The sequence below is a fragment of the Pongo pygmaeus genome, chromosome 19 (genome assembly GCF_028885625.2).
Source record: "Pongo pygmaeus isolate AG05252 chromosome 19, NHGRI_mPonPyg2-v2.0_pri, whole genome shotgun sequence".
Classification (NCBI taxonomy): domain Eukaryota; kingdom Metazoa; phylum Chordata; class Mammalia; order Primates; family Hominidae; genus Pongo; species Pongo pygmaeus.
The window spans coordinates 48224892-48239751 of NC_072392.2; the positions used below are offsets into that span (position 1 = coordinate 48224892).

At 52.7% G+C, this 14860-nt stretch overlaps 1 protein-coding gene and 1 long non-coding RNA gene across 6 annotated transcripts in view; one reads left to right on the forward strand and one right to left on the reverse strand.

Annotated features, from left to right (window-relative positions):
* Positions 1-2138: 2138 nt before the first annotated feature.
* Positions 2139-7679, reverse strand: LOC134738714 (uncharacterized). Its single transcript, XR_010124662.1, has 4 exons — positions 7448-7679; positions 7254-7292; positions 6736-7125; positions 2139-3504 (listed from the first exon to the last, which is right to left on the reverse strand). It is a non-coding gene; the product is annotated as an uncharacterized LOC134738714 (long non-coding RNA).
* A 135-nt stretch (positions 7680-7814) lies between these two features.
* The window catches only part of RHBDL3 (rhomboid like 3), a 58921-nt gene continuing 51875 nt past the window's right edge, over positions 7815-14860 (forward strand). For 3 of the 5 annotated variants that reach the window (XM_063656162.1, XM_063656164.1, XM_063656163.1), the window contains exons 1-2: positions 8044-8286; positions 9870-9893. In XM_063656162.1, the coding sequence (XP_063512232.1) occupies positions 8176-8286; positions 9870-9893 (135 nt within the window). In that variant the 5' untranslated portion in view covers positions 8044-8175. Of the gene's footprint in view, positions 8287-9869; positions 9894-14860 lie in introns of all 5 variants that reach the window. The other 2 variants (XM_054459968.2, XM_063656161.1) reach the window with 2 other exon arrangements.

Below are 14860 nucleotides of genomic sequence, written 5' to 3' on the forward strand. Positions count from 1 at the left end.
GCGGGAGGTGGAGGTTGCGGTGAGCTAAGATCGTGCCATTACACTCCAGCGCCTGGGCAACAAGAGCAAAACTCTGTCTCAAAAAAAAAGAAAAAGAAAAAGAAAAAGAAATCAGATCCTGAACTGTATTTCCCCTGCCAGCTGGGAAGGAGAGCTGACAGTAATGAACAGGCTTCTGGGTCCGCACAGGATGGAGAAGGGTTAGAGGGACACCAATTGAATTTAGAGCTGGAAGGGATGTCATGGATCATCCAGTCTGACCCCTGCATTTACAGATTGAAAAAAAAAATGGAGGCCCATGGGGGTGAGGTGTCTGCCCAAGGTCACACAGCAAGCTGGTGAGAGAACTAAGCTGAGAACGCAGGCCTCCTAATTCCTAGGGATGTGCTCTTGCCCGACTGAATTAACCTCCCACCCCAGAAAGATGGATGACCAAGCCCCTCCCAACCAGCTGCTATCCGAAGGGCAGATCCCTGGAGTCCTTGACTCTTCCAGGCTTTTTCTTCTCTCTGCTGGTGGTGCAACACTTAAGTAGGGTGCATTCTGCATAAATAATAAAGAATGCTTCCTTTGCAGGGAGGAAGGCCGCGTCTGGGCAGGCAGTGTGACAGATGGTATTTACAATGTACACTGAGAAGTTCTCACACAGCCTCGCTTGGGCTGTGTGGCTGAGAGATGGAGGAAACGGATTTGAGTGCCCACTGTCTCACTCCCCTGCCTGATGCTCGCAGGCAGCGGCTGCTGCTGTTACCGCTGCTCCTGCATTTCTGTTCGGGACTGCTTCCCTCACACCCGTTGCCTCTTGCCATACTGAATATGGAGCTCCAGGATGTTTTGCTGCTGCTGCTGCTGCCGCAGCCTCATCATCAAAAAGCCTGCCTCGTGGACCCCACGTCATTCTTCGCTGCAGCCCCTCACTGGAGCAGGTGCTGGGCTGAATTGATGTTCTTCCCCAGAGGAGGCCAACAAAGTCCTAAGAGACTAGACACTGGGCAGACTTCCCAGGGATTCTGGCCTCAGGAGGCCTTCTCTAGGCCTGAAGAAGTATAAATAGGACGGGTTCATTCAATGAGCAAATACTTTTTGTGAACCTTCTATGTGCCAAGAATCATTCTAGGAGTCAAAGATGCTACTGCAGGGCGGGCGCAATGCTCACGCCTGTAATCCCAGCACTTTGGGAGTCTGAGGTGGGTGGATCACTTGAGGTCAGGAGTTCAAGACCAGCCTGGCCAACATGGTGAAACCCTGTCTCTACTAAAAATACAAAAATTATCTGGGCATGGTGGCGCACACCTGTAGTTCCAGCTACTCGGGAGGCTGAGGCAGGAGAATGGCTTGAACCTAGGAGGCGGAGGTGGCAGTGAGTTGAGATCGTGCCACTGCACTCCAGCCTGGCTGACAGAGCCAGACTCCATCTCCAAAAAAAAAAAAAAAAGATAATACTGCAAACTAACAAAACCAATCCTTGCCCCTCATAGACAGTGAGCTCCAATGTCAAGGTTTGCCACAGGTCTTACAGCTAATTACCCTTGGCTGTGCCAGACTCACACCATTTCTTTCCCTCCACAGTCTGTTGGACACTCTGGTGCCTGGTTCTGTGCAGTGGGTAAGAAAATCAGATCATTCTCTTTTTTTCTGGGGACACTGATTGCACACTTGGGTTGAGAGAAACAAAGCAGTAAATAGACCAATGGAAGCTTTAGCTACAAAGCCAGAGACAACCCCCAAAGTTTCTGACTCATACAAGCCTGCAGCTGGACAAGCCCTATTTGTGCGCTGGGATTCAGCCTTGTCCAGTTGCCCTGGGAAAGCAGTCTCTGTAGACAGTGGTCAGCGGTCGGGGCCAAGGGCACTCACTACCAACAGGGGCTTTTGTATTTCACTCTTTAAATAAGAACTTTGGTGACAGGCATGGAGAATCAAACCTCCCTGGGGCCCAGGGATTTTAGTGTCCCCATTTGTAAAATGGAGGCAATTGTATCTGTTCTGCTCACCTCAGAAAGGCTGGCTTTTTGAGGATGAAATGCAACGGCAAATGTGGAAGTATTTTGAAATAAAGGCAGCAGGCATACAGGCGCATTATTCTTATGCAGAAGAATTTTTTTCTCCATAACATAAAAGTTGTCTCTTGTTGCAGGCTGAGAGTAATAACTATGTAATTAGACTTTGTGTCATATCAAGAGAGGCATCCTCTGTTTTTCATTAAACAGACATTTGTTCAGTTTCTACAGTGTGCAATGTTGTGCATTGCGAAGGATGCAGAATTGAATAAGCCATAATCCTTCCCTTCAAGGAATGTACGTTCTAGTATCAGGAAGATAAAACTTAGAAGATACAATTCAAAGTCAAAAGGAAAAAGGGATTCAGAGGAAGGAGTGGTTCGTTTGGGTTGGAGAGTTAAGGAAAGGCTTCGTGGAGGAGAGAGCATTCATCAGAGAGATGGGCAAGATTTTCTTCTTTATTTTAAGGGATCCTCCCACCTCAGCCTCCCAAGTAGCTAGGACTACAGGTCCCATGCCACCACACCTAGCTAGGTTTTAATTTTTTTTTTTTTTTTTTTTTTGAGACGGAGTCTCGCTCTGTCGCCCAGGCTGGAGTGCAGTGCCGTGATCTCAGCTCACTGCAGGCTCTGCCCCCCTGGTTCACGCCATTCTCTCGCCTCAGCCTCCCGAGTAGCTAGGACTACAAGTGCCCCCCACCTCGCCCAGCAAATGTTTCATATTTTTAATAGAGACAGGGTTTCACCGTGTTAGCCAGGATGGTCTCGATCTCCTGACCTCGTGATCTGCCCGCGTTGGCCTCCCAAAGTGCTGGGATTACAGGCATGAGCCACCACACCCGGCCGGTTTTAAATTTTTTTGTAGAGGCAGGGTCTTGCTATGTTGCCCAGGCTGGTTTTGAACTCCTGAACTCAAGTGATCCTCCTGCCTTGGCCTCCCAAAGTGCTGGGATTATAGGTGTGAGCCACTGTGACTGGCTGATGGGTAAGATAGAACAGGTGGTTTACTGAAGAGACAGGACCTGCCTATAGCACAGTGAAGGTCATATGGAAGTCTTGAGGCCCAAAGAGAATTCAGAAATGGGACCCTGGGGACCAGCCAGGCCCCAAGGAGGTGGCAGGAAAGGAAGGTAAGACCTGGCAAAGTAGCTGATTGTTTCCCTGAATGTGTGATTGGCTAAATCTTGGGACTGGGAAAGTTTTCTTCTGTGCTTTTCTGAGCTCAACTTTTGGGTGCCCACGCCTTGCTTTGAAAGGGTTTGGTCTGTGAACCTACACATCTCTCAGTGATGATTTAAGTTACTCAGAAAACTGGGAGCCCTGGAGTGAAAGGAAGAGACGAAAGGGAAAGAAATCCATGTAGCAGTCTTGCTCTGTTTGATCTGGCAGCCAGCGGGCGATAATGGAAGAATGCTGGAGATGGAGGTGGAGGGTGGTCGGATTCTGCCATCCTGAGCCACGTCTGCTGTTTGGACTTGCAGACTTCAAACACGGCTGGGGGATTCCTGGAAGACAAAAGAATTCAGGGCCAGGGCTTGGATCTCAGTCAAAAATAACTTACATCTTCATCTCAGGCAGGCAAACACTGGTAGCTCAGGGCTGGTTTCTCAGAAGATTAGAGCTACAGGTGGGAACAGGGTGCCACGAAGGTCAGTTTAGGTTTAAGTTGGCTGCAGAGAGAGAAGGGGCTCGGAGGGTGTGGGTCTGGCAGAGGGAGATGTCAGAATGAACCCCAAGTGAAAGAGGTTCTGGAGAAAACGTCATCCCTGTTTGCCCCCCTTCTGGGCATTGCCATTGCTTTGAGCAATAATTACAGGCCTTCGTGTTTCTTCCCTGGCTTCTCATTAGCTCAAGGTGTCCACAAACAAACTGCTCAGCCCCCTTTGCCTTCCTCTCCCCGCTTCCAGCAGCTACTTCTGGCTTTTCCATGGCAGCCGACTGTCCCAGTTCCCAGGACCAGAACATCGGGTCCTTAAAAAAACTCCTTCCTCTCTTGGAGGGCACATTTGAGAGACTCAGCCCCCGAAAGGTTCTTCCCTCTCTCCTCCCCCTTATCCCACTGGACTGTCATTAGAGGACGACCTCATTTTCCCCCAGGAGGCCAGGGCCTGGGTCTCATCCCCTTTGTATTATCAGCACCTCGGCCAGGGTCTGGCACATAATGGACACTCAGCACATGTGAGCTGAATGGCACTGCTGAGCTGTTGCCAACTTAATCTTCCTAAAATGCTGCTCCAGTTAGAAGCCATCACCGCTTCTCTATCTCCCACTGGGCGAGGTCCAGCCTCCTCAGACTGGCACTCGGGGACTCTGGCGACACAGTGCTCCTCGCCTGCCCGGCCATCCTCACTTTGTGCTCAGCCACTTCATGGTTCCCAACACAGTCAACAGCTTTCCTACCTCTGTGTCTTTGCCACAGCAGTTCCCTCCACCTAGAAACCCTTCCACGTTCTCTACCACAAGCTTGCCCCTTTCAAGGCTCATCTCAACATCGTGCTCCTGCCCTTCTAAACCGAGTTTGACCCACCCTTCCCCAGCCCTTCATCCTGCTCTGCGTTGACTTCGAGTGTCTTGTTAGGAACCTTAAAAGAGGCCATGGTGTGGCGCACTTGCAAAATGAAGAGCAAGAGAGACGTGCCAATAGGCCCAGTTCCATGTCACTAATCATTAGCGCCAAAGGTTCTCCCAGGGAGGGGCCTGTGCATGGCACACCTCCAGGCATCGACGAGTGCCTGCCTGCTGCAGCTGGTCAGTGAAAGTGACACCATGCCTATTCCCTCCTCTGCCCCCAAAATGCCACAGAATATGCCAGTCCTTAGGCTGTTTCAGGTGAGAGTAGAACAAAAGGTGTCAGGGTGCCCAGCCACTCCTATCCCCTGGAGCTTTCTAGGCCTGGGCCCCAGGCCCCATGTCCTACTGCCTGCTGGGGAGTGGGTTGCAGATTCGCCTGGGGCTGAGGGGCAGAGTGGTCTGACCAGCTGGGCCTAGGTGACATTGGGGACAACAGGTAAAGGGTGGCCTCAGGCTCATGGAGGATGATGGATGTAACAACTTGCCCTAACAGTCTCCAAGTCCAGACACCATCACCTCCCAGCAAGGGCTAAGGTGAGAGAAGCTGCCCCGTGAAGCAAGAATCCTGGTGAGAGATGAGGAATTCCTTCTTAGGAGACTTTTGGAAACATAGCCTGCCAAGGTGGGGTAAATGTTCCTAGGGACAGAAGGAGGAACAAGATAGCCTTCTGGATGTTTCCCATCTTCCCTTTCCCTTTTATTCTAACCTCTGCTGCCCTTGTGACCCCTTCCTTGGACAGCACCTCTCATGTCCCTCTGCTCAGGCGAACTTCCCTCCTGTCTACACTACAGCCAAAGAGATCTTTTTTTTTTTTTTTTTTTTTTTGAGGAGACGGAGTCTCACTCTGTCGCCCAGGCTGGAGTGCAGTGGCCGATCTCGGCTCACTGCAAGCTCCGCCTCCTGTGTTCAAGCCATTCTCCTGCCTTAGCCTCCCGAGTAGCTGGGATTACAGGCGCCCACCACCACGCCCGGCTAATTTTTTGTATTTTTCAGTAGAGACAGGGTTTCACCGTGTTAGCCAGGATGGTCTCAATCTCCTGACCTCGTGATCCACCCGCCTGGGTCTCCCAAAGTGCTGGGATTACAGGCGTGAGCCACCGTGCCTGGCCAGGGATCTTTTAAATATTACTCTACTGCTCACAATCCTTCAATGGCTCTCCATTGCCCTTAGGTAAAGTCCAAGCTCTTTTCCCATGAAACTCACAGCCCCTCACAACCTTCCCGTCCAGGCTGGGCTCTTTAGATTGGTCATTGTGCTCCAGTTTCCAGCCATGCCAAACTGCTTGTTGTTTGCCTCCCATATGATGCTGCTCCACAAGCCTGGTCGTGCTGTTCCCTCTACCTGGAACACCTCCTTCACCTTTTCCACGTTGCCTAGTTCTGGAGGCTTATCCTTTGGGAAGCCTTCCTGGACCCACAGCAACCCCCCCTTCTTTGGAATTCTACACCCTCTGGGCTTCCCCTGAATCCAGGACTTACCCTTGTGTTGAATGTGACTGTCACCCCCAATTATCCATTTCTGGAGGGCAGGGTCTGGTTCTTATCCACCTCTGTATTCTCAAAGCTCTGTCACTGGTACTTAGTAGGAGCTTAATACATGTTCAGGAACAGAACTGAGCCTGCTAAGCTCCCTTCCCCATGAAGGGATGATAGAGTTGGATATGTTGATAAGAGCTATCCCTGGGCTGATGAAGAGGCAGCTCCCATGGGTAGCTGGTATCAGAACACTGTCCAGGGTGGCTGGGCATCCCAGCAGAGTGGCCAACCCTTTTCTGTGCCCTTCTCCTTCCAGTTCCCCGGGAACCAGGCTTCCTGGCCCACTTCTCTAGGCCCAGAGATCTAAGTATAACAGAGCCAACACCCATACCGGTCATGCAAATGACAGCAAGGGATGCGGGAGGCAGCGACGCAGACCCCAGGGCCCCGGCAGTCACTTATCCTTCTGGGCTCCTCTCCACAAAGGAATCAGCCTCTCTTCTGTCCCCTGAAGGCTGTTTTCAAAATCACACCGCATGCAGACAGTTTTATTTACAAGGAAATCTTGGCAGGATCTTGACTTGTTAGTAGAGTAGGGATGGGGAGGAGGGTGGTGAGAAACAAAAATAGTTGAAATGATCACACTTTCTGAAACAGAGATGAAAATTGGTGTCTGTAACAAACTCACCTAATTAGAATCAAGTGAATTCCCTTCTCGGTGTTTAAGGGGAGCAGTCATTGCTGGGTGATGGTCGCAGGTCGGATCCTGGGCACGGGGTTATGTGTTTGCTTTCTGAAGATGACTGCATTAATTGCAGCTCTCACTAATGGAAAGGAGCCTCTTTCGTTTCCGAGAGGAAGGAAGAGGGCAAAGACTAGTGAGTGAGTGGGTGGTGGGACGAGGAAAGGAAGAGGAGTGGAAGGGCACAGCCTTGGTGTGGGCTGGGGACTGACTGCGAGATGCCTCCTGGAGAAGCCCTTGAGCCTCTGGGGAGAGCTGGCCCCTGCCAGGCCGGCCAGTAGCACCATTTACAGCCAGAGCCTCTGCTTCGGGAGATGGTCTCTCGGGGGCGCTTTCCTGCAGGGAAAGAGCATCGATTTTTTTTCTTTAAAAGATGCCCTACTCCTTTTTGGCTAACTTCCTTTCTGATTGCTTTAGTTTCTTTACCGTCCCTCTCCCCAGATGGGGCATTTCCCTGGGCTTACCTTTGTCCACGTGGTCAAATGAAGCCTGGGCACTTAGCTCTGGGTGTAGGAAGGGCAAGATTTAGGCTTTGGGGCCCAGGACCCCGCAATCTGACTTCTCCCATTTCTGGGCCTCCCGAGACCTCCCAGAATCTGAGACCGCAGTGAATAGGGCGTAAGAATAATGGGGCGGGGGGTAGGGATCCCGTTCTTACAACATCGCGCCCCCAATTCACTCCTCGTTAACTCTGACGTCGCCAACATAGTGTCTCCATCACACATCTGCCACCTCCAAGTGATGGCTAAGCCGATGGAAGAGCCAAGCCCGGGCCCGGAGTGCAGGCCGGTGGTGACCGGGTCAGGGACGGCGCAGTCCCCATCTCCGCCCCGGGCAGCGCCGCCACTTCCTCGCCAGCCCCACTGCAGCCCTCCCGCTCCCGGGCCGCGCCGCTCTGACCAACTGGGCCCGGGTGGCGGCGCCCGGGGTTGGGTGCGGGGCGGGGGCCAGTGTTCCCCGCGAGCAGCCCCGCCCCCGCCCGCGCGCCGCCCCCGAGGACTCCGCGGGGAGGAGGAGACTCGGGCGCAGAGCGGGGGCCGCGAGAAGCGGGAAGGGAGCGCGGGGAGCGGCGGGGCCGGGGCCGGCCCAAGGGCGCCCTCGCCTCGGAGCCGGGCGCGAGGGCCGGGGCGGAGGCGGAGGCCGGCGGGGCAGCGAGCGCAGTGAAGTTTGGCGGCGGAGAGGCCGGGCGTCCCGGGGTCGCGAGGAGGCGGCGGCGGCGCGGGGACCGGGGCCATGGGGGCGGGCGCGGGCTGCGGGGCGGGCGCGGAGGCGGCGCGGCGCGCACTGAGTCCCTGGAGCGGCGCCGCCGCCGCGGCGCAAAGTTAGCCCGGCGCCCCGGGACTAGCCCCGCAGCCGCCGCCGCCGCCCCCGGACCCCGTCTCGGCCATGGGCGAGCACCCCAGCCCGGGCCCAGCGGTGGCCGCCTGCGCCGAGGCGGAGCGCATCGAGGAGCTGGAACCCGAGGCCGAGGAGCAGCTGCCTGCGGCGCCGGAGGACGTGAGTGCCCCCTCCCCGCCCGGCAAACTTTCTTGGGGGCGCCCGGGGGAAAAGCCGCCCCTGTCTCGCCCCACGCCGGGCAACTTGGAGGTTTCAAGGTGACGCGGGAGCGCCCCGGATTGGCCGGGTCCCCGCGGGCAGGAGGGGGCGGAGGGACCGGTCTCCCCCAAACGCGCGCGCACCGCTTCCCCCGCTCTGGTTCCCGCGGCTTCCCTGCGGGACACAGCTCCGCCACTGCGCCGCGGACCTGTCACCGCCGGAGCCCCCTCCCCGCCGCTGGTGCAGTGCCCGGGACACGGCGTTTTCCCGCAGAGGCGGCCGCGTCACGGCAGTGACTCCCCCTCCCCTCACGCCCGCGACCTGCGGGCTCCCGGAGCTGGGGAAGGAGCGGACGCCGCAGAGTCCCCGTCCCTGGCCGTGCAAGCCGGTCTGGCGACCCCTTCCTCCGCTCCCGGATTAGCTCCCGCCAGGCATCTGCCTTGCCGCGACACTGATTGAAATTCAAGCCGGCCCCCGCCTCTGACCCCGGCCGGAGCAGGGAGGGAAAGAGTGCTGGGAGCGGCTTTGCTCCTAGAAGGAGGCCCGGGAGTCCAAGACCGTGACGGTGCCAGGGGACGGTCCCCTGGGCGAGGAGAGGGAGGGGCTGCCCCGAGGGCTTCCCCGCCGTCTGCTGCTTGGGTCTCCATCCCTCCGGTCCTGCGGGCCGGCCCTGGGAAGCCCTGGGAACTGGAGTTTCTTGGGTTAACCTCCCGGGGCTAACCTACACATAGGGGTGAAAAACCGGGCAGACACCCTGCCCTGCACACCCCTCCCTCAGGGTGGGGAGATGGAAGTGAAACTAGGCCCCCAACCCACACAACCAAAGCGGGAAAGTCTGAATGGGGTTGGGGGGTAGTTCACGATCTTCTCTCTTTGGCGTCTGCGGTTAAATCTATCACTTCCTTCTGGCCCTAAACCGCTGGTGGAATCTGATGTAGTCACCACTTAGACGCAGCCTTGGAAGAGAATGGGTGGGCTTCACCGCATTCGGCATTCACCACCCCCACTCCCCCGCAAAAAAAACAAAAAACAAAAAAAACTGCAGGCAAAATGTTAGTGTTTATGCAGAGCTGAGTTGGGGGGTGGGGGGCTCTAGCCCCCAGCAGGTGAGACTCATTGCGACGGGGTCTGATGGAATTGCACCTGGCCATGCTCTCCCAGGCCTGGGAGTAGCTGTGGACATAAGCTTTAGGCAGCAGAAATTATTAGAGGCGCTTGGACATATTTGGACGCCTTTATTTAGTAATTGTTGAGATTCACTTGTTCTGCCAGTTCCAGAACCAGCAACACCCACCTTGCCGCCCCCGCCCCCACCCCATCCCTTACTGTGAGTTTCCTCCCTCTGCTCAGTGTGGACTCATTGGGGAGCTCCTCCCAGACTTCCCCTGCTCTCCTGTGGCCAGTCCCTGAGCCTGGTCATGACTCCTGGGCAGCCGCTGGGAGGCTATGTCAGAAACATCCGAGGACTACAGAGACCTTGGTGATAAGTGTGTCTTTCTTTCTCTCCTCTTCCTCTTCTCCTGCATGGCCTCCCTCTCTGCCAGCACTGGAAAGTCCTGTTTGATCAGGTATGTGAGCAGTTAACCCCCCATTTCCTTCCAGCCCTCCCTGAAATCGGTCTCAATCTCCCTGCTTGCGTGGGCTTCCCTAGCTCCGCGCTCCTGAGATGGTGACGTGGGGTGGGGGTGTGGCTTTGTGCATCTCTGGGGCTGAACGACACTGCTCTCCAGGTATCAGGAAGAAGAGATGGGCTCCCCCGAGAGGATCTCCCTCCCGCCTCCTCCCTACTCTGCTGCACCAGAGCCGGGTTTACACCATGTAGAAATTGGACATTATATATTGTTATATATTGAATGCCTGGGAAATCCTCCATATGCCAGGGGATTGCAGTAGGGGGCTGGAGAGGTGGGGGAAGGGCTTGGGCTGACAATCCCTCTCCCTTTCTACCTCCACTATGGAGGGTCCATGGCCACCGCTGAAGTCAAATCTCTGCCATCCTTGGAGGCTGACTCACAGTATGGACTCTTTTGAAGGCTAATTCAATGTCTTTAATTCTGTCATAGGGATGAGGGAGTGCTGGGAGGTTACAGAGGGGAAATTGTGTGTGATTCTTCGCTATGCCTGGAGTCTAGGTGTAGGGAATGGAGTTGGGGGTGCCAAGTATTGGCTTTTGAACCTGGAGATGGACATTTGACCTTCAGCAAGGAAATGGTTCTCTTAGCATTCGTGGTGGGTGCTGTTATGCGCTTCCTTCCCCTCTTTGCCCCATGTTGGAGGATAGTTGAGTGCCGTAGTCCTGGGGTGAGAATGGTTGTGCCATGAAGTTTGTGCAACTTTAAGAAATTGGTGTGAGTGGGCCAGAGGGAATGTGTTGAGTAGGAGAAGGAGATAAAGCTGAAAAATTAGCTTGAACCAGGACTTCGTTGTAGGCAGGGGAAGCCTTAGAAAGTTTTTTAGCAGGGTTGGTACGTGATCCAAGCCAGGCTTGGGAAAGCTCCAGTGTCTTGGGGGATAAGGGGTGAATGGGCTACGGGGATGAGGGAAGCTAGGCAGAAGCTGCAGCACTGAACGGAGGCAAGGAGGTGACAATGAGGATGGACGGGAAGAGGGACATGGTGATGAAAGAATTGGAAGATCTTAATAGACCACAGATGAGGGGAACCACATATCTAACTTTGAGATTCTGAACCTAGGAGGGAATGAAGTTGGAGTGGGGCCGGGTGTGGTGACTCACACTTGTAATCCCAACATTTTAGGAGGCTAAGGCGGGAGGATCACTTGAACCCAGTAGTTCAAGACCAGCCTCGCCAACAAAGTGAGACCTCATCTCTACAAAAAATTAAACAATTAGCCAGGCATGGTAGCACACTCCTGTGGTTCCAGCTACATGGGAGACTGAGGCAGGAGGATTGCTTGAGCCCAGAAAGTTGAGGCTGCAGTGAGCCACGATCGTGCTACTGCACTCCAACCTGAGTGACAGAGTGGCACCCTGTCTCAAAACAAAAACAAAAAACAAGTTGCAGTGAGGAGAGACGTTTGGCAAAAATGACAACTTTGGTTTGAGACAAGTTCAGTTAGAGGAGCCAGCCGGTTGCAGATGCCGGAGTGGGCGTGATGACACGGAATTGCAGTGTGAAAAGCCTGGGGTGAGGATTTGGGGTTATCATCCACATTAACCACGAGGCCTGGCTGTGGTTTGAAGTTCAAAGCATGCACTGGCTCCTGTCCTGACGGGTAGAGCATCTCTCCCTCTGGCTCCTAAGAGTACAGCAGCTGCTGGCCTGATGCCCCAAGGCAGGAGGGAGCCCGCTGCGCCACTGCCACCACTACCACCAAGCTGCCAGCCCTTCACACCTCCTGCCAGATTTAGAATCAGAACCTAGAACAAAGTGTATCATTCTTTTTTTTTTTTTTCTGTGTCTATCTTTTTCATTTGATTAATTTCCTTTGCCAGTCCCTGTGTGTATGTGTACATTTTATAACAAACCATTTGGGTGAAAGGAAGAGAGCTTTTAGTAGGAAGAATTTGGAACTCAAGGGAGCAGAAAGAATGTGTAGCACCTAATAGTACCTAGTGGTCCATTAAATCCAATTTTTCCGACTGAAGGTAAGTCCTGGGTCCTGGGTGTCACAAAGAGCATACCCCTGCTTCTGGGAGGCCTGCCCAGAATTAATTCTAGGAAAGAAATTAGGCCAGGCACAGTGGCTAACGCCGGTAATCCCAGCATTTTGGGAGGCTGAGACAGGAGGATGGCCTCCCAAAAAGTGAGACCCTTTCTCAAAAAAAAAAAAAAAAAAAAAAAAAAACAGAAGCAAGCAACCCTGATAGGTCAAACTGCAGTCATGGATGGGACATGATGCCTCTCAGAGTCCCTGTAAGCACAAGTGACTCTGGAGTTCACCTTCCAGAGATCAATGGCATGGGCGGCTAGAACCAGTCAAGCATCTCCTCCCTCCCTTCTTGGGTCAAGCAGACACCAGTGGTAACCCAATTTCAAACTGAGATCTGCCAGGGTGTGTTTTCCAGGTGTTAGGGATGGATTAGACCAGTCCCTCCATAATGTCTGGTTCTTCAGCATGTGGAGTAGCCTTGATCTAGCATGACTCCAACTGGACCCCAAGGGCTAGAAGCCATGGTGTTGGTCTTGTTGGTCCTATATGGTCACCCTCAAACTAAATGGCCAGGATACCTTTTGCGGAGATTGGAGGTGATGAAAGCAGGTGACCCCAGTCCCATGGAAGCTTCTGCATCCCCCTCCCTGGCATTCTGGCATCTGGCCCACTGAAGCAGGAGTGTAGCAGGGCCAGTCCATGCCATGCACCCTCACTGCCCTGATTCTTCCCCATGGGTCCCAGAAGTTACAGCAGGCGGGAGACCTGAAGGTCATCAGTTCAACTCGGTATGTTCCATGTGTTCATGTCCTGTTCAGACTTCTTCTTGAGGGTATCATCTTTTCATATTTTGGAGATTTTGATGGTTTTCCTAAATATTTAAGTAGATTTAAAATTTACCATAAATATTAGTCTGTTGTTATAGTATAATATCATAGTAAAGATGTTTCACTTTTCTGACTGGGTGCTCACACCTGTAATCCCAACACTTTGGGAAGCTAAGGTGGGCAGATCGCTTGAGCCCAGGAGTTAAAGACCAGCCTGGGCAACATAGCGAGACCCCATCTCTGTTTTTTAAAAGTTTAAAAAAAAAATTGTTAAAGAAAAACGTCTTATTTTCTGTGGAATCTGTTGAGCTTTTCCTGCATGATTCCTTCTGTTGCTTCAGACCTGAGACAGTTTTCATCCCTCCCCAGATCTCATAAATATGCCCTTTTATTTCCTACTACTTTTTCTATGATTAAAAACATCATATAACCCTGTACTTCAACTGCCTCTGATTCCTATCCAGCTATGCTAGCATCACTTATTAAGTAAGGCTTCTTTATTATATTGTTTGAGAAATGTTATTTGTTAAATTTTTTTGTGTGGTTGGGTTGATATTTTACTTCTGATTTATGCCACTAATATTTATAATTTTGCACAGGTAATGTCCCCTTTAGTTATCGCTTTACATTTGTTCCATAGGTTTCTGAAAAGCTTCCCTTTTTCGGGTTATGCTTTGATAGTCTTATTCTCAGTCCCTTCCTGAATCCCAGGGAGCTTTGATTCAAGGTCAAATATTTAGTCAAAGGCCAAGTAGCAGGGCAGTGACAGATATGGGACCAGAGCCCAGTTAACCCACAAAGGGCTTCTTGGGTTGGAAAAGTCATTTCCAGGTTTACCCTTAAAAATGCCTCCAAGATCTGTGAATGTTTAATGAACAAAAGGGTTTGGAGCAGAGTTCTGTTAAGTCAACAAAGCACAATTGCTTTCAAGCTCAAAAGAACAAGAGGGAAAAGGCAGAATTGAAAGTAACTTGACTATCTTCCTTTTTCCATTCTCACTGGGAGCCTGTATTTCCTAGACCCCCAAAAGAGATCCCCAATTTTGCTAATCTCCCAGAAGGAAAGCAGACAAGTACTGACTATCTCACCAAAATTATAAACATAAACATGTGCTACGATGAACAGAAGGCATGGGGCCGCCGCTTCAGTGGGTTGCTGAGGTCAGAAACTTGGATTTGGAGTCACATAGACCTGGGTTCAAGTCTTACTCACTTTGTGATCGGAGGTAATTACATTAGCTCTGTGAGCCTCAGTTTCCTCCTCTGCAAAATGGGGACAGTAATATTTAACTCCAGGGTGACTATGAGAATTAAGTGGAAGTGGAAGCTCCCTTTGCGATATCTGATTAGCAGTGGACATTCAACAAAAGTATCTTCATTGAGAATCAGAATTTGCTTGGAGAAGCATAAGGACCACTTCTGAGATCCAGGCCCCTATGGGGAAGGCAGCTCCTCGACACTTCTGAGCCCAGAGGATTTTTCTGCTTTCTGACTTCCAGTGTCTCCCCTTCCCAGTCCCCTGCCCTCCAGCCTGGGGCTCTTCCCTTGGCCTGACTTCATTTGTAGTCCCCCCTGCAAGCTGGCTTAAAGGTGTTCTGGGAGCCGAAAAGAGGTTCAGATAAGACCCCTGAAGGGATTAGCAAGGAGCTGCAGAGAAAACTCCTGCCCCAGAGACAGGGTGTTGGCCACCCCCAGAACTCACAATTAGCCAGCAGAGCAGGGTTCCCAGAGAGGAACAAAGCCACGGGCTTAACTGGAGCCCTTGGGCTCTGCACCCCCAACTCCTTATCAAGTGGCCTCTAGGACCCTTAAGGCTGTGGACTCCTCTCCACCACAGAGCCTGCTTCCCTACCTTGCTCCTGCCCCAGTGACCCCATCAGCTATACTGACATTAACCCTTTTATTCCCGACCACTCACAGAAATGCATTTGATTGCTTTGGGCAACAGGGCCGAGGGATCCGAGATTGAACTTCGCCTGGCTGCCTGCCTGACACATAATAGATACACACGTTTGAGTGAATGACAGGTCGAACTACAGCTCTGCATGCATTGTCTTGGGTTAAAATATCCTCTCCAGGAGCAGGCCCTGACTGTGC